Genomic DNA, 19,325 nt, shown 5'->3' with positions numbered 1-19,325 from the left:
ATGGCACCATGTTTGACTATTTTACTCTGGCACGAGGCTCTTTTATGTCACAACCCAGTTGTGTATTTATCAGGTTTATTATCCTTATTGTAAGTTTTTGGCTGTTTCTAAGGTTATAAACTCAATCTGCAGAAGAGTAAATATATGCCCATGCAATTAAGTTAAAAAAAGACTGATTTACCCTAAAATGCACTTGACTGGGCCTTACACAGTTTAAAGTATATTTATCAAAAGCTCAACTCTCTGAAATTAATCCTAATGTCCCTGACTTATTACAAATGTAAACTTGCACCCAGTAATCTTAGTCACACGTTTGCACGTTGCACCAATCTACAGAATTACTGGAAATCTTTCTTCAAAACCCTTTCTGATGTCCTTGAAATTAAATTTAAATGTTGCCCCTTGATCGCTATTTTGGGGGTATCAACTGAACAGCAGACTTTAAACCACAAACAAGCAGACATTTTTGCATTTGGGTCTCTGTTAGCGTGACGCAGAATACTGCAGTCATGGAAATCTCCCCAACCCTCCTCCATATCTCTCTGGTTAAAGGAAATAATTTTCTTTCTCAAACTTTAAAAAATAAAGTTCAATATTAAAGGCAGAGCTAACTTATTTCTCAAAACATTGCAACCCTTCGTCACATTTTGTTTATAGCTTATTTACACTCCATATCTTTAGAATGAAAGGCTAACATGTCAGACAGACAAAATGGACCCCTTTCTCCTTTTTTTACACTGTATACTGTAGGTATTTGGTGTAAACATACACATTTTAAAATTATTTTTATTATTTAATATTATTATTAGCATTTACCTTTTCTTTATAAATGTGCATGTGTATATGCACATATATACAGTATATGTGTAAACTGATGAGCCAAAACATCATGACCACCCACAGGTGAAGCGTATAATGTTGATAATCTCCTAACAAGGACACGTCAAGGTCTGGATTAATTAGATTGTAAACGAACAATCAGTTCTCGCAGTCAATGTGCTGAATGCAGGAGAAATTTGACAAGGGCCAAATTGTTATGGCCAGACGACTGAGTCAGAGCATCTCTGAAATGGCAAGGCTTGTGGGGTGCTCCCAGTCAGCAGTAGTGAGTTATCTACTGACAGTGGTCTGAGGAGTGACAAACCAAAAACCAGCGACAGGGCACCCTAAGTTCATCGATGCGCGAAGGCAACAAAGATCCCGCCTGGTCCGAAACTACAGATGGTCTACTGAGGCACAAGTTACAGAAAATTTTAATGATGGTTATGGGTGGAATGTGTCATAACACACAGTGTAGCGCACCCTGGTGCGTTTTGGGCTGCGTAGCCACAGACCAGTTAGAGTGCCCATGATGACCCCTGTCCACCATTGAAAGTGCCTACAATGGGTTTGCAAGCATCGGAACTGGACTTTGGAGCAGTGGAATAAGGTCGCCTTGTCCGATGAGTCCCATTTTCTTTTACATCACATGGACAGCCATATATGTGTGCGACGCTTACCTAGAGAAGTGATGGCACCAGGATGCACTATGGGAAGACGAGAAGCTAATGAAGAGAGTGTGATCCTCTGGGCAATGTTCTGATGGGAAACCCTGGGTCCGGCCATTCATGTGGACATCAGTTTGACATGTGCCACCAACCTAAATGTTGTTGCAGACCAGGTACACCCTTTCATGGCAATGGTATACCCTGATGGCAGTGGCCTCTTTCAGCATGATAATGCACCCTGCCACGCTGCACACATTGTTCAGGAATGGTTTGAGGAGCATGATGAAGAGTTAAAGGTGTTACCCTTGCCTCCAAATACCCCAGATCTCAATCCGAATGAGCATCTGTGGGATGTGCTGGACCAGCAAGTCCAATCCACGGCGGCTCCACCTTGCAACTTACAGGACTTGAAGGATCTGCTGCTAATGTCTTCATACCAGAACCCACAGAACACCTTCAGGGGTCTTGTAGAGTCCATGACTCGGCTAGTCGGTGCTGTTTTGATGGCACGCGGAGGACCAACAGCATATTAGGCAGGTCTTCAATGTCGTCGGGATTGGCAACACCACCTCCAGCACCACCACACTGAACAACGGCACTCCCCAGGGCTGTGTGCTCAGTCCACTGCTGTTTACCCTGCTGACTCATGACTGTGCAGCAAAGTACAGTTCAAATCACATCCTCAAGTTTGCTGATGACACTACAGTTGTGGGCCTCATCAGCAACAATGAGTCAGCATACAGAGAGGAGGTGAACCAGCTCGCAGAATGGAGTAGAGACAATAATCTCACTCTCAATGTTGATAAGACTAAAGAGATGATTGTTGACTTCAGGATGACCCGAGCAAACCACTCACGACAGCACAGCAATGGAACAACTGTGGAGAGAGTCAAAAGCTCCAAGTGACTTGGTGTGTACATGACAGAGGACCTCTCCTGGACTTTCAACACCACCTGCCAAGCCAAGAAGGTCCAGCAGAGCCTCCACTTCCTGCGGAGGCTGAAGAGAGCCAAATACCCCCCTCCCATCATCACCACCTTCTACAGAGGTATAGAGAGCATCCTGACCAGCTGTTTCACTGTGTGGTACAGGAACTGCACAGCCTCTGACTGCAAGACACCACAGCAAATTGTGAGAACAGCTGAAAAGATAGAGCCTCTCTACCCACTATCGACACCACATACAACAACCGCTGCTTCCGCAAAGCCACCAGTATTGTGGATGGCCCCTCTCACCCCTCTTATGGACTCTTCACCCTCCTGCCATCTGGCAGCAGGTACAGGAGCATCCGTGCCAGCACCAGCAGACTCCGCAACAGTTTCTTACCTGAGGCAGTCAGATTACTTAACACCCTGCTGTCTCCCAATGCTCACCAGGCCTAGTCAAACACCTAACCCAGTATGACTCAAAAACATTGCACACATGCACTTTACAAAGCTGCATCAGTCACTTTTTATTATGGAACTCATTGTTGCTGCAAATATTGCTGCTATACTTATTGCTGCTACACTACAAAACAGTTTACAGCTCATGTTCTGTGTATTTATTGTCCTGTGTATCTATTGTTCTGTTCTGTGTATTTATTATCCTGCACTCATCTCACACTGTTGTGTATTGCACTTTATGTAGTCTTGCGTACTGTTGTGTTGCACCATGGTCCTGGAGAAACGACATTTCGTTCCAATGTATACAAGCTTTATAGAGGAATGACAATAAAACTCACTTGACTTGATGTTTTGGCTCATCTGTGTAAATTTCCAATCTACTTGTTTCTTCCATTTCTTGAAATAATATGCTGTGTTGTGTTTAATCATGAAGGGCAATCATGAATAGACTAATCTATGGCTTAAGATCAGATAATGGTTCAGTGGGGGTGGGATTTGGTAGGATGGGAACTGGGGGATTCTTACAGGGCATGTGTGTGTGAGTGTACTTTTTAATTTTTTTGTACACTTTAAATTGTTTAGTAACTAAATAAAAAACTGGCAAAATATGAAAAAAATTACTGTGTGCTGTATAATAAACAAAAGGTGCTTCAAATATTAGTTAAGGGGTTTGCACACTTATGAAACCAGGTTATTGTAAGTTTTTATTTTTATGTATTCTCCTAAAAAACTTTCAATTTTATTCTTAAGTTGAATTTTGTTGATTGCATTATCACACTAAAAGGTGGAACAAGAACTAACATGATTTAACTTGGTTTCATCTTATACAACAACAACAACAAAAAACCCTGCTATTTTAACTGGGGTGTGTAAGACTCTTTATATATACATTATATTTTAACTGTTTTTGCTGTATTGCCCTGCTTTACTTCCTACAACCCTTTACATAGGACAGGGTTCGGCAACCTTTTTGACATGGAGTGTCATTTATTTTTCCTGGTCAATGGCTGTGCCACCCAAAAAAAAACAAAACAAAAAAAAACAAAACATGCAAATGTATGCAATTTTCCGAAGTATGAGTCCATTTGTGAAAATGTTTCTATTTTGCATTTTTCCAATTGAATAGTTTATTTTTAATTACAAATGATATTATCAGCATAACAGTTTGAGTGAAAAATATGTGCAAAACCCGATGATTATGATAATGATCCTGCATGTGAATTTTCACAGTGCTTTCATGAAAGAAAACCTATCCTTTTGTACAAAATGAGTTAATACAGTTAATGTCACAAATTTGCTTATTTGATTACTGACCATGACATCGTGTGGAATCTTAAATAATTCTTATGGTATGTCTTTGTTTTGTTATCGCTAGCACGCAAGCAACAGCGAGAGAGGAGTAGGCTATTTTATTTATATGAAGTTTTTCCAATCTACGTCTTGATGTAGTCCTTCCTCATGATCACACAGTGTTTTCTCTTCAGCTGAATGGGAGGCTAAACTATTAAAGTGTGACTAAACTCGCATTCACGCATCACAAGCTGATCAACTATTTAGCCCTTTTCAGTGAATCGCACCTGCAAAATCCTAAAACTTTATTTCCAGGTTTAATTTATATTTTGAATAGACTCTTGACTCTTTTGAATAGATTTTTGAACACCATGATGTGGGTTTGTTTTCTCTCTTAATCGTTTAATGTCATTTTGAGTGCGACCATGGTTTAAAGAGGGTGTGCTGGGTTGGAAATCTCAATGATTAATAGTGGTGTTTTTCTTATTACATCACATGTTGTTCTGAAAGCAAAAAGAAACAAATGAAACACGGAATGTAGGCTGTCATCCGCACAGCCTGACCGAAGGAAAGCGTGCGCGTTTACTTGCGCAAATATTCAAAAGTGAAGCGCTGCTGGCTCATGATGCGTGAATGGCTTGCACGCGCTGCACAAGTCTGTTGGGTATACTGCATTCTCGTCACATTTTAACTTTTTGTTTAGCCTCCCATTCAGCTCATGAAAACACGCTGCGTGATCATGAGGATTACATCAAGATGTAGATTGGAATGCAGGTGCAGAATTTATATAAATAAAATAGTCTACTCCTCTCTCGCCGTTGCTAGAGTGCCAGTGATTACCCCTCCGCGTGCCAATGCTGGCACACATGCCACAGGTTGCCAACCCCTGACATAGAATGACAGCTGATTCATCACTATAGGTAATGCAATGTACCAAAATCACTCTTTTAGATAGAATTTCTTCCAAAAGAGTAATTACATCTTTGAGTTTCTGAATTTCATACCATTACTTTCAGTTTGTTCACTACAACAACTAGGCAATGCCTTTTTCTATTACTTTTCCCACATGAAGCCTGGTGTTATGGTTTCTCTTCAGCATGAACTTTCCCATGTTTTTTTAGGGTCTGTGACCGACTGAAACTCTTTCCACATTGATGGCATGTATAAGGCTTCTCTCCAGTATGCATTCTCATGTGCATGTCAATGTTTGCTTTACGAGCGAAACTCTTTCCACATTGAAGGCATGTGTAAGGCTTCTCTCCAGTGTGAATTCTCATGTGCACATCAACGTTTCTTTTACGCAAAAAACTCTTCCCACACTGAAAGCATATGAAAGGCTTCACTCCAGTGTGACATCTTATGTGGTCCTTAAGGTTTCCTTTATTAATGAAACTCTTTCCACACTGATGGCAAATGAATGGCTTCTCTCCAGTGTGAATCCTTATGTGCACTTGAAGAAATCTTTTAGATGTGAAACTTTTACCACACTGAAGGCATGAGAAAGGCTTTACTCCAGTATGAAAAATCATGTGTCTTTTAAGGCCTAATTTGTCTATGTAACTTTTACCACACTGAAGGCATGTGAAAGGCCTCTCTCCAGTGTGAATTCTCATGTGCATATTAAGATTTCCTTTCCTTATGAAACTTTTTCCACACTGAGAGCATGTGAAAGGTTTCTCTCCAGAGTGAATTTTCATGTGCATGTTAAGATCTCCTTTCCTTATGTAACTTTTTCCACACTGAAGGCATGTGAAAGGCTTCTCTCCAGTGTGAATTTTCATGTGCATGTCAAGACCTTCTTTCCGTACGAAACTCTTTCCACACTGAGGGCACATAAATGGTTTCTCTGCAGTGTGAATTTTCATGTGCTTGGTAAGACTTGCTTTCCGTATGAAACTTTTTCCACACTGAGGGCATTTGAAAGGTTTCTCTCCAGTGTGAGTTCTTATGTGTATCTGAAGACTTTGTTTCTGTGTGTAACTCTTTCCACATTGATGGCATGAAAAAGGGCTCTCTCCAGTGTGAAATCTTATGTGTCTTTTAAGGCCAGATTTGTTTGCGTAACTTTTTCCACACTGATGGCATGAGAAAGGTTTCTCTCCAGTGTGAATTCTTAAGTGTTTCTTTAGAATTTGTTTCTGTATGAAGCTTTTTCCACACTGATGGCATGTGAAGGAATTTTCTGGTTGAGTTTTGTTTTGTGAGGAATTCTTCTCAGTCTGTAAGCAAGTAAAATATGTTTCTCCAGTTATGAAACAATGAGGATTCTGATACTGATGTTCCTCCTTCACTTCATTCTGTTCTTGACTTTCTTCTTTCACTCCTATTGGCTCTTCATCTTCCTCTTTCATTTCCATCAAGTCTAAAAAGAAAATATCAATTAATATCAATGAAAAGCAATAAAAGTGACCCTAAACATCCCTCTGGTAAATCGGTTCTTATTAGGAGCCAAACACTGGAGGTGTATTGTATTTGTTAGTTTTCTTATTATTATTAGTGGCCAAGCACTGTGTGCCAAGCACCTGTGGCACCTATTGTATTTGTATTTTAATGTACTTCAACCATTATAGTTGCCACAATGTTGGATTGTGATATTTAGCATTTTTCTGATTCTCATCCTACAAACTTTGTCCAATTTGCCTGAAAATTTGCCGCACAGAACTGACCAAACAGAATTTTGATTTGTGCTACTGTTCAGAAGTTACACCAATGTGAATTTAATGATGACGACATGAAACTTGAAGTGAGGCTGTATTTCAGCAACGCTTTGGTCTATCGAAACGAAACTTGGAACGCTTCATGATCTGAGGGTACAAGCCATGTTTGATGACAGCGCCACTTATGGGTCAAGAAAGTATGCCTCGGATAGGCCTAAATAAATATTATTATTATAATTAATCATAATCATATGTATTTGGGCTACTCCCAAAAATAGTACAGAGCAGGTGGCGCAGCTGTAAATACCTAAAAAACTGAGATCTGGGAATCCCAAAACATTGAACCAAATTATCAAAGGATCTCAACACTCCACTCTCTTATAGGTCACAGAGTGTAGCCAGCCCCTCACAATCCACTCTGACCAGCAGAAGGGGGACTTATTAATACATAATTTTAGGTTCAGCCATATGCTCGAGGCAACATTTAAATAAATGTCCAAATTAAACACTCTGGATACTTTTGTCCATACTGAGTGCAAATGCGAGATAACGGGGTGTAACTTAACTTCTCCGGTTAGTTTGATAGAGAGGCTTTGCAATGGTGAAATAGAGGCAAGAAATTCCTACAAAACCAGGGAGGGGCTCTCTCAGGTTGGCCTGACGGAAGCTTTCCATTCGTTAATTATTTTGTATAAACTTCTAGCAAAAGTGGAGATTTTCACATCCTGTGAAGCGTCAAACTTGCTCTAGGGGGCTTACACACTTTTGCTTCACTATGATCAAGTACTGAGTCCATCAAAAGATTAAAGTCTCCTCCCAATATTATATCATGAGGGATGCCAGCAGCTTGCAACATCCCTTCAAGATCTATAAAAAAGCCCTGATCATCAGTGATAGGTGCGTAAATATTAGCCGAAATCAACCTTTGCCCCTGAATTTCTGCTAAAACAATACAGACTCTTCCTAATTTATTTTTAATCTTTTTGAGACATTTGAACTGTAGATACTTACTTTTGAATGTAATGACTCCCCTGCTCTTACTTGAGCCAGCACTAAAGAAAACATGTCCACCCCATATCTTCCCAAATGTTTCAGCTTCCTGCAGGGAAAGATGCGTTTCTTGAAGAAACACTATATCATATTGCTTATGTTTAAGAAATAACCTTCCTTCTTTTTATGGGGTGCCCCAACCCATTCACATTCCACGTAGAGAGAGACAATCCACTCATATTAACATTTGACATTGTGACATATTATAAAAAATAGATTGTGTCGAAAACAAAATTATAAAGACCACATTCCAACATTAGAGCAACAGTCAAACCCCGAACTTCCCCCCAAACCAAAAAAACTTGCGCATTAACCCCACGCACAGCAGCGTCAACCGGCGTCCATCCCTCTAAACTCACACAGTGCATGTACGCCTACGAGAGCCCCCGCGACAACTTTGCCGTCGGATTGCTCAAGTCCGGTGCTTCTATACAAATTTTGTGAGACAGAATTACACAACAGAAGTAATCTATAAAACAAACTCCATCCAATAGGAGGCATAAACACAAAGAACGTGCAGATTCATCCACAAACTGTCCCGAAGGAGCATTATTCCACAAAACAAACTCCAGTTGCTAGGTGGAACCAACACAAAAAGAAACAAAAAAAGGCGCCCAGTTTCCTCGGACAGTCAAGAGAATGTTCTGTGAGCAGGCCCACTTGGCTGATACATGAGAGCAACAAATGCCTTAATCACTCCAATGTTTGCAAGAAATATTACAGAAAACAAACTCCATCCAATAGGAGGCATGAGCGCAATGAACGTGCAGACTCTTCCACAAACTGTCCTGAAGGAGTGTTATTCCACAAAACAAACTCCAGCCGCTAGGCAGAACCAACAATAAAAGAAACAAAACAGGCACTCTGTTCCTCGACCAGCTGCATCGAGAGCAACACACAATGACATACTCATTCCATTGACTTTATAAAGGACAATGCTTGCTGTGGGCATGTAAATATTTCGCGGCCATCCTTAGTATCTATTCTCAGTTTGGCCGGGAACATCAGTGCAAAAGCGACCTTCCATTGATGTAAGAGTTTCTTGCATTCCTTGAATCGATCACGTTTCTCTCATCGAATTCACAAAGTCTGGGAACAAGAAAATGCTGTGGTTCTTCCAAGAAAGCCTTCCTTTACCCCTCGCCTCACAAGATCTTTATCAGATGATCTCAGAAATCTGACCAGAATTAATTGGGACCTGTCTCCCTCTGCAGATCTCCGAGCCAGAACTCTGTGAGCTCGCTCGATTTCCAGCTTATGGCCTGTTATATCGAACAGACTCGGGAAGAGCTCGTCTAGGAATTTCACCATATCTCTGCCTTCTTTGTTCTCAGGAATTCCAACAATTTGGACATTGTTTCGCCAGCTACGATTCTCTAAGTCTTCCAACTTTTCTCAAACATGTTCCAAGTCTATCTTGGTCGCTAGCGGGTTAGCAGCTAATTCACTCACCGATGACTCCAGATAATTGATCCGTTTCTCGACGTCCAACACTCTTGTAACCAACTCAGAAAATGTAGTCTCCATGGCAGTGATTGATCGACGTATTACACCAAGATCCTCCAAGTCATCCACGACCTTCGCCAGCATTGGCGACATGCTCGACAGTTGATGCTGAATCTCTCCCGCCGCACCGTCCAAACTGAGTTCCTGGTCTGTGGCCCAGTCTAGGGTATCAGATGGAGCACGTAAGTGTTTTTTAATGTCTCCAGAACCCGAGGATTTTGAATTCTTTGACACATTGTCTTCCTAGAACAGTTATGGAACAAGGTGTATCGAATCTCACCGGTTTATGAAACAAAAAGTATTAAAAACTAGCAAAGTCCGCAGAGCTCGCCGTTCACACGTCCGACCCTCGCATGGCGCCACGCCTCCCCCGGGTCTTTATCTTTTTTAAGAATGAGACTGATAAGGGCTTGTGTCATGGTTGGCATTAGTTTACCTTTCTTTAATGACTCTGTGTAAACTTCTAACATAAGTGGAGCCAGTTCTGTGACATAAGATCTAAAAGGTTCTGCGGCAAAACCATCTGGCCCCGGTGCCTCACCTGTTGGCAAGGCTCACTCTACTCGGTAAACAAAGAATTAGAAGCAGCGTCTAATACCCTGTCGGACTTAACCATGTATTTGCCTCATGCCCATTCCTACTCCAATCTAACCGCAGGCATCTCTGGATGCGAGTACGAAGACAGGTGGTTGAGAGTTGTCCTTAAAAGGAGTATACAGATGTGGAATGTGTTAGATGTGTTAACTGTCAGAAGAAGAGTTTTACTCTTTTACGATATAAATAGTCTACATCTAAAACCTAGATATAATGGTTAACAGATGATCAATATTAGATCTCAGAGTAGCATTCTGAGATGCTATTCTTCTCACAACAATTGTACAGAGCGGTTATCTGAGTTACCGTAGACGCTGTCAATTAGAACCAGTCTGGCCATTCTCTGTTGACCTCTCTCATCAACAAGGCATTTCCGTCCACATAACTGCTGATCACTGGATGTTTTTTTTTGGCACCATTGTTGAGTGTGAAAATCCCAGGAGATCAGCAGTTACAGAAATACTCAAACTAGCCCATCTGGCACCAACAATCATGCCATGGTCCAAATCACTGATATCAAATTTTTCCCCCATTCTGATGGATGATGTTAACATGAACTAAAGCTCCTGACCCGTATCTGCATGATTTTATGCACTGCTGCCACACGACTGGCTGATTAGATAATCACATGGATGATTGTTGGTGCCAGATGGGTTGGTTCGAGAACTTCTGTAACTGCTGATCTACTGGGATGTTCACGCACAACAGTTTCTAGAATTTACTCAGAATGGTGCCTAAAACAAAAAACATCCAGTGAGCGGCAGTTTTGTGGATGGAAACACCTTGTTGATGAGAGAGGCCAACACAGAATGGCCAGACTGGTTCAGAATGGCGGATAACTGGTCTGTACAATTGTGTTGAGAACAATAGCATCTCAGAATGCTATTCTTAGAAGTGGGTTGGCGCTGTTTTGGCGGCACGAGGGGGACAGGTGGTTTTAATGTTGTGGCTGATCGGTGTATATATATATATATATATATATATATATATATATATATATATATATATATATATACACACACACACACACACACACACACACACACAGGCGGCCAAAAGTTTGGAATAATTTACATAATTTGCAGTTTTGGAAGGAATTTGGTACTTTAATTCACCAAAGTGGCATTCAACTGATCACAATGAGTCAGGACATTACTGATGTAAAAAACAGCACCATCACTATTTGAAAGAAGTCATATTTGATCAAATCTAGACTGGCCCCATTTCCAGCAGCCATCACTCCAGCACCTTATCCTTAAGTAATCATGCTAAATTGTTACTTTGGTTCTAGAAAATCACTTGCCATTATATCAAACACAGTTCAAAGCTATTTGGTTCATTGTCTTTGTGTTTGTTTTTGAGTTGCCACAGTATCCAATAGACTGGCATGTCTTAAGGTCAATATCAGGTCAAAAATGGCAAAAAAGAAACAGCTTTCTCTAGAAACTCGTCAGTCAATCATTGTTTTGAAGAATGAAGGCTATACAATGCTTGAAATTGCCAAATAAATGGAAGATTTCATACAAAGGTGTACACTACAGTCTTCAAAAGCAAAGGACAACTGGCTCTAACAAGGACAGAAAGAGATGTGGAAGGTCCAGATGTACAACTAAACAAGAGGATAAGTACATCAGAGTCTCTAGTTTGAGAAATAGATGCCTCACATGCCTCAGCTGACAGCTTCATTGAATTCTACCTGCTCAACACCAGTTTAATTTACAACAGTAAAGAGAAGACTCAGGGGTGCAGGCCTTATGGGAAGAATTGCAAAGAAAAAGCCACTTTTGAAACAGAAAAACAAAAAGAAAAGTTTAGAGTGGACAAAGAAACACAGACATTGGACAACAGATAATTGGAAAAGTGTGTTATGGATCTTAACCCCATTGAGCTTTTGTGGGATCAGCAAGACTGTAAGGTGTGTGAGAAGTGCCCGACAAGACAGACACATCTATGGCAAGTGCTACAGGAAGCGTGGGTGAAATGTCACCTGAGTATCTGGATAAACTGACAGCTAGAATGCCAAGGATCTGCAAAGCTGTCATTGCTGCACTTGGAGGATTTTTTGACGAGAACAAGTAGTTTAAGTAGTTCTGAACATTTTTTTCAAATTGTATTAGTAATTTTTCACATTATTAATGTCCTGACTATACATTGTGATCAGTTGAATGGCACTTTGGTGAATAAAAGTACCAATTTATTTCCATAAGAGCAAAATCTGTATTATTCCAAACTTTTGGCTGCCAGTGTGTGTGTGCATATATACAGTGCCTTGCAAAATTATTCAGACCCCTGACCAATTATCTCATATTACTGAATTACAAATTATGCAATGAAATTTCATTCTATTTGATATTTTATTTTAAAACACTGGAACTCAAAATCAATTATTGTTAGGTGACATTGGTTTCATGTTGGGAAATATTTAAAAACAAAAAAAACAAAACTGAAATATCTTGCTTGCATAAGTATTCAACCCCTGTGCTGTGGAAGCTGCCAGGTAACACAGATGAAAGAAATTGCCCTAACGAGGACACAGTTACTTTAATGATTCACAGGTGGATGCCAATGGTAAAGTTGCAATCACATTTTGCAAAAACCCATTGTTGAAGGATCATTGGCCAGGCTGTGAATCTGAAGGAAAATGAAGACCAAAGAGCATTCCACAGGATTTAGAGATAAAGTAATAAAAATGCATAGATTAGGGAAAGGGTACAAAATAATATCCAAATGTTTGGATATACCAGTGAGCACAGTTGGATCAATAATCAGGAAGTGGAAGCTGCACCGCACCACACCACCCAGGCACTGCCTAGAAAAGGCCGTCCCTCAAAATTCAGCACTCTAACAAAAAGGAGACTTGTGAGGGAAGACAGAGAGGCCAAGAATCACTTTGAAGGAGCTACAGAGTTCAGTGGCTGGGAGTGGAGTAATGGTGCACCAGTCAATCATATCAAGAGCACTGCATAACACTGGCCTGTATGGGAGTTTGTTAAGAAAGAAGCCATTACTTAAAAAGTACTATCTTAAAGCACATCTGGAGTTTGCCAGAAAGCATGTGAGTGACCCAGCTGCGATGTGGGAGAAGGTTTTGTGGTCAGACGAGACCAAGATAGAGCTTTTTGGCCAAAACTTAAAGCGCTATGTGTGGTGCAAACCTAACACTTCCTGTGCCTCAAGACACACCATCCCTACAGTGAAGTATGGTGGTGGCAGCATCATGCTGTGGGGATGCTTCTCATCAGCAGGGACTGGGTATCTTGTTAGAATTGAAGGAAGAATGGCTGGTGCAAAATATAGGGAAATACTGCAAAAGAACCTGCTTCAGTCTGCTAAAAAAACTGAAGCTTGGGAGGAAATTCAACTTTCAGCATGACAATGATCCCAAGCAAAAGGCCAAAGCAACATTAGAGTGGCTCAAGAACAAAAACATAAATGTCCTACAGTGGCCTAGTCAAAGTACTGACCTCAATCCTATTGAGAATCTGTGGCACTATTTGAAAATTGCAGTCCACAAGTGTCACCCAACCAACCTGAACAACCTGGAGCAAATCTGCTGAGAAGAATGGGCCAAAAACACTTCATCACTGTGTGCAAAGCTGGTACATATGTACCCCAAAAACTTAAAGCAGTTATTGCAGCAAAAGGTGGACCAAAAATGAATGTGTGGGGGTTGAATACTTATGCAAGCAAGATATTTCAGTTTTTTATTTTTCATAAAAATATTCCTCAACAAAAAACAATGTCACCTTACACTAATTGATTTTGAGTTTCAATGTTTTAAAATAAAATATCAATCAGAATGAAATTTCAGTTTCAATTTGTAATTCGGTAACATGAGAGAATTGGTCAGGGGTCTGAATACTTTTGCAAGGTACAATGTATATATATATATATATATATATATTCTTCTCCTTCCCTCCCTCCTTTTTCCTTTTTGTTGCTCTTAACATAAACCGTGCCATTAAACTGCACGTGTTCAATAATAAAAATAAATAAATAAAATAGGCCCCAGTAAGCAATAACACTGAACCCACACAGTGAACGAATGAGCTCAACAGCAAGTCAACAAAGGGAGAGAAAAAAAAAAAAGGCAGGAACCACTGGGCAGACAACAGAACAACAAACCCTCTCAGGCTGCATCAATAAAATACATCATGTGTAATTTTTATTGTTGATCAAGTGCAGGCAAAATGGCCCACTCACACCATTGATATAATGAAGTCCATAACTTGTCGCGGGCATGTGAAAGTCTTGCATCCATACTTGGCGTAAATTCTCAGCTTAGCAGTATAAAGCAGTGCGAAGCATACCTTCTGTTGGTGCAGTAATTCTTTACACTCTTTGAATCTGTCCTGCCTCGCTGGAGTAGCTCTAGCAAAGTTCCTCGCCGCTCGTGGAACAAAGTCTCCGCAAAAATCTTGCCAGGATAGATTGGGGTCTGTCACCCGCCCCGGGAAGCTGGAATGTGCCAGCAATTATTTGCACTAATTATTGAGTCCAAAAGGTGACAACACTCATGTTTGAGCCGTTGTTGTCACGAAGATGCACTAGAAGATGTAACTGCCAGTAAATAACAGGAGACGAAGGTAAAAACGTCAACAAAGGATGTGCACGTCAAGAACACGTGTGTGAGGAGATCAGGAGATATCTGCATTTGTATAACTTGAGTCTGAAAGCGGATAAAGACATCTTTATGGGTCTAAACTCCTAAAGAGAAATAGTCCGGTGTCTCATACAGTCGTAGCGCGCATGCGCCAACTGCCTATGTATGTGTGCACAGTCAGACCAAGTATATTTTGACAGGCTCGCATTCGACTGTACGCAGACGCTGAGCGTTCGTGTCAAAATCCATGTATACTTAAAAATACTTTGGCTTAATGCAAAATCATTTGCTGGGCAGTGCTCTTCATCTTGTTTTCAATGTGCTTTAATCAGTGAAAAAGCAGTAATGATGTTTGAAACTATTTAATAGGACTAGTTAATAGGATTAGAAAATAGGACACTGACTTTACCGACTTGCCAATGCAATTTGGTTATGCAATGTCAGTGTATAATCTGACTTGACAGTACTGTAATATTTTTTATTCAACATCTTTAAGTTGAATTTGGAACATGCAATTTGATTTGTTAGCTACTAAATTAAATGTCTGAATAATTTTGGGGAGTCCGAATGTAAAAAAAAAAAATGTATGAGGGTTTTGACAATGATGGGAGCTGTAATTCCCCCCCCCCAAAAAAATTTCTGAGGATACAATAATACGTTTTTGATACCCCCAAATGACCGGACAAATGATGGTCATGTGCGAGACAACACCTGCTGCCGATAAACAGTGGGAACTACAATCTGAAACACAGCATTCCAGTCGAGGTCAGTAACAGCATTAGAACACCACTTACACATAAGAAGACCATTCTCAACAAAGTAAGCAATTTTTTATCTTTTGAATTGTCAGGGTCTAAAGCGGAGGAAAAACATTTACTGAGGGACTGATCATCGTTTTGTGCAGCGATAATTTGCTCAAGTTACAAACCATTTAAACTGTCAGGGTTTGTCACAGTGTTCTCAGGGCGTTCAGACATTTAACTTAACTGCTTCTTAGCAGGTTTAGACTGAGCTGGAGACAATTCCTCTGCAAATACAGGAGCCATAAAAAAAATCAGAAAAGCCAATTTCCGAGGTTGGATCAACTACCGAAGAGACATTAGAGACCTGTGCAGGGTTTGGTTGTGCTGCCTCCAGGTCGAGCTTTCGCAACTTCACCTGTTTGTCGGCCTCATTTTCCATTCTGCGTATTTCCAAACGCAACTCCGACTTAGCCTGGGGTTCTTGAGCTCTCTCTTGCACCTCCATTTGCAAACGGGCCAGGCGGAATTTCACTTGCGGCTCATCTTAAGACCCAGTAGAGACAAGAGAGAAAGAATCAAAGGGTGGCAAGATGGCTTTGGTCTCTGTCTCCACCTCAACCTCAGCACCTGCCTCAGCCTACCTCTCTCCCCGCTCACCTACTGAACTGAGAATCTGTGCTGTTGCTAGCCGGGTACGAGGACACGGCCACAGTGTGTTCACTGTTTGTTTTGTTGCTGGCTCCGTGCCATGTTTGTCACGTTCCAACAAGATTTGAGCCCCGTTGCAGTTGCACGAAATTACTCACTATGGAGACCCTGTGCTTCAGTTTGCCAAGCATCCGCCTCACTTTAACAGCATCTTCCCCTCCGCCATCATGATGCAGGACATGCCGAATTTGCACTCATGGGTACAATGCCTCCTCACCAAACACGTGATGGGTAGCATGTCAATGTGCAGAAAGGCTCCTACAGCTGCTATTTCCTGCTAGTGCCATGTAGGACGATGGGCTACAGCTATGCTGGACTTGCTTGAATCGGACACTCTGGAAGTCTCTGTTCAAAATGATTATTCAGAGACTGATCTTGTCTTACATCTGTCCTCTGAACCGGTTTGCGTCAACCGATCTGAACAACGCATTCTTCTTATGCAGTTAGCCCTTTAATTCGGGAGTGCGTTGTGCTCAGCCGAGGGGCCAGATACTCAATTGTAATGATGGACATATCCAAAGCAGGTCAAGAAGCCTGGAGCGAAGGTTGTTTGGTCTTCGGCATCCTACAGGTGCGCGAATTATGTGGCACTTAAATCACCTAGAACTGCTTTTAGTCCTCTTGGTTTTAAGAGTTTTTTTTTTTGCGGTCTGATCCGTAAGAACAACACTGCAGTTGTGACCCCAGAGACCACGCATTGTCGCTTTTGGAACTTCATGTGTGGCCCCTAAATGGGGCCTGCCAAACATAGCCGGTTTGTCGCAGCCAGTGCTTGACACCATTTTGCATGCTAGAGCCCACTCTACTAGGCGGCAGTATGCTTTGAAGTGATGTCTTTACACAAATTGGTGCTCCTCTCATGCAGTTAGTGCTACTGTTTTTGTCCATGCTCAAAGTGTATGTAGCTGCCTAGCAGTGGACCATGTTCCTTTGGATGGCCAGTCAGTTGCTAGGCATCCTTTGGTAATACGATTTTTGTGGTGCTGTGCTTAAGCATGGCTATGTGGCTAAGGTTTCCCTTTCCCATTCCCTTTAGGGCTCAGGAGGCTACACTGAATGCGTTCTCCCCTCCTCCCTTTTAGTCGGACGAGGCACAGAACTTGTACCAGCTCTGCCATGTGAGGGCACTGCATTTGTAAGTTGAGAGTACTATTTGGTTTACAATGTGCAAGGCTTGCAATGTTCTTTTTGTGTTATGAGCCCATCCTACAAGGGGCATGGCTTCCTCCTGGGCTTGGGTTAGTGGTGTGTCCCTGTGGGACATTTGCCTGGCTCAGGGCTGGGCTTCCCCTAACACTTTACTTGGATGTCTCCTCTTTCTCTTCCCAGGTTCTGGCCGTGAAGAAGAGTTGATTTCATTGTGCTGATGGGCACTTTGTAATGCTTATGTTTCACTACCCGGTTGATTAGTAACATTTGCCAGGCTTGTCAGTTCTTACGGCCTTCTGTTTTCTCCACAATATTGTGAGTGCTGTCTGCACCTGGTGGTGTTTCAAAACAATGATTGTTACCAGTTGGCTAGCCTCGTTGTGTATTTATATCCCTTATTTAAAAGGGCTCCTTTTCTCCCTCCTTCCTATTTGGTGTATATGTTTGCACTAACCACCCCTTTTTGTGGTTAGTAGCACATTGCGTACATGCAAATCAGTAGCACGGCGTTATGGTTTAGGTTCCCCATAACGTCAGCTAAACTTGAATTGACTTGTGACCGACTTCAAAGGGAACACTCAAGTTACAGCTGTAACCTTGGTTCCTTGAAAGGAGGGAATGAGATACTGCATTCCCCTCTTGCTAAACAGCATGAATGTAATGGTTGCCTAAGTGTAATACAAGTCATTGTTTAATTTAGTAAATTGAGTAAATTATGGGGGCCAATATTTAAACTAAAGGACTTTGTATGAACTGTAAGATCAGTGACAAAATCAATGAAGTCCATACCAAATTTACTGAGGAAGTGCACATAGATGCAGTGTCCTGGGTTATTTGGCTGATAAAGGCTTTGTTTAGCAATTAATTTATTGTCTGTTTTCCATTTTAGGAGAGTGTATTCCATCCTTTGATCAAGATGATGCAGGCAGAGGTCAGTGAGGGGCATTGCAGTCTGGCTGGAAGCTTGTGGCAGTTCATTTCCGGTGAAATCCATCCTAAATTCAAGGTTTGGGCAGTGACTAGTGAAGTATCCCATGATTATTGTTGGAGTTGGCAGCAGTTTATCCTGTGTTAAGTCCATCATCATTGACTGAAGTGATGTCTGGCTGGCATAGCCTGCAGTTAGTAGTCATCAATAAGAAGTCCATCGTCAGAGACTGAAGTGATGTCTGGCTGGCATAGGCTGCAGTTAGTAGTCATCAATCAGCAGTGGGAGTAGGACATCAAGCAGGACCAGAGCAGTATCTGGCAGGCATTGATAACCTCGGAATATGTATCTTAAGGTTGAGACAGGGAAAAAATTTATGGAAATTGAAAAAGATGATGTCACTCGGCCTTGGCGTGGCCAGGTGACATCTGTGGAGAGCAAGGCCAGGAGACGAAAAGCAGTAAGGATTTACACCTGTGGGCAATAACCTCTAACTGTTTTGTGCTGCAGTGAGAGCTGGAGGGGGTTAAAAGGGCAGCCAGAGGGGAGAGAGACAGACACACAAAGCTGTGATCGTGTGTGTGTGCATTTGTCTTGCTGAAAAGCATTAGTTCATGTGTGTCACCAAAAAGTGTGTGAATAAAGCCTTACGTTGGATTGTTTAACAGGCTCCTGCTTCCTCTTTCCCGAAGATAACTAGAGACTTGACACAGTGGTGCCGAAACCCAGGGATTAGGAAGAAGAAAACGCTGTCAGAGTCCTCACGGCTGGCCGAAGTATTCAAGAACCTCGCCAGCATCCACCAAGTGCAACATCAGTCTCTGCTTGAGCTGTGTCTTGAACAGGAGCAGCGATTCTAGGTGCTCTTCCAGGCTCAAGCAGAGGACCGGCAGGTACTACGGAGCTTGGTACACACCAAGAGGGGTCTTCAGCAACGACCCCGGACCCACCTATGGCCATGCCATACATAACGATTTCCAAGATAGGACCTCAAGATGGCCTGGAGGCTTTCGTCAAGCTCTTCGAGCAGACGGCTGACGCTTGGAAGTGGCTGAGTTCCCAGTGGGTGGCCCGCCTACTGCCACTGTTGACCGGGGAAGCCCAACTCGCAGCCCAACAACTTCCTGCAGCCAACATCCTGGTGTACAAGGACTTGAAGAAGAAGGACTTGGCTATTCAGGGCAAGACAGTCATACTTTGATTCGGGGAACAAGGCAGGAAATAT

General features: G+C 41.8%; 1 protein-coding gene across 2 annotated transcripts in view; it reads right to left on the bottom strand.

The window, feature by feature from the left end:
• Positions 1-860: 860 nt before the first annotated feature.
• Positions 861-19,325, bottom strand: part of LOC127450352 (gastrula zinc finger protein XlCGF57.1-like) — an 81,732-nt gene continuing 63,267 nt past the window's right edge. For both annotated transcript variants that reach the window (XM_051714408.1, XM_051714407.1), the window contains exon 2: positions 861-6,524. In XM_051714408.1, coding sequence (XP_051570368.1) covers positions 5,242-6,524 — 1,283 coding nt within the window. In that variant the 3' untranslated portion in view covers positions 861-5,241. The remainder of the gene's footprint in view (positions 6,525-19,325) is intronic.

This window comes from Myxocyprinus asiaticus, chromosome 13, assembly GCF_019703515.2.
Source record: "Myxocyprinus asiaticus isolate MX2 ecotype Aquarium Trade chromosome 13, UBuf_Myxa_2, whole genome shotgun sequence".
Taxonomy (NCBI): Eukaryota; Metazoa; Chordata; class Actinopteri; order Cypriniformes; family Catostomidae; genus Myxocyprinus; species Myxocyprinus asiaticus.
The sequence above is the reverse complement of the archived record's forward strand: the minus strand, read 5'-3'. Positions and strand labels throughout refer to the sequence as shown.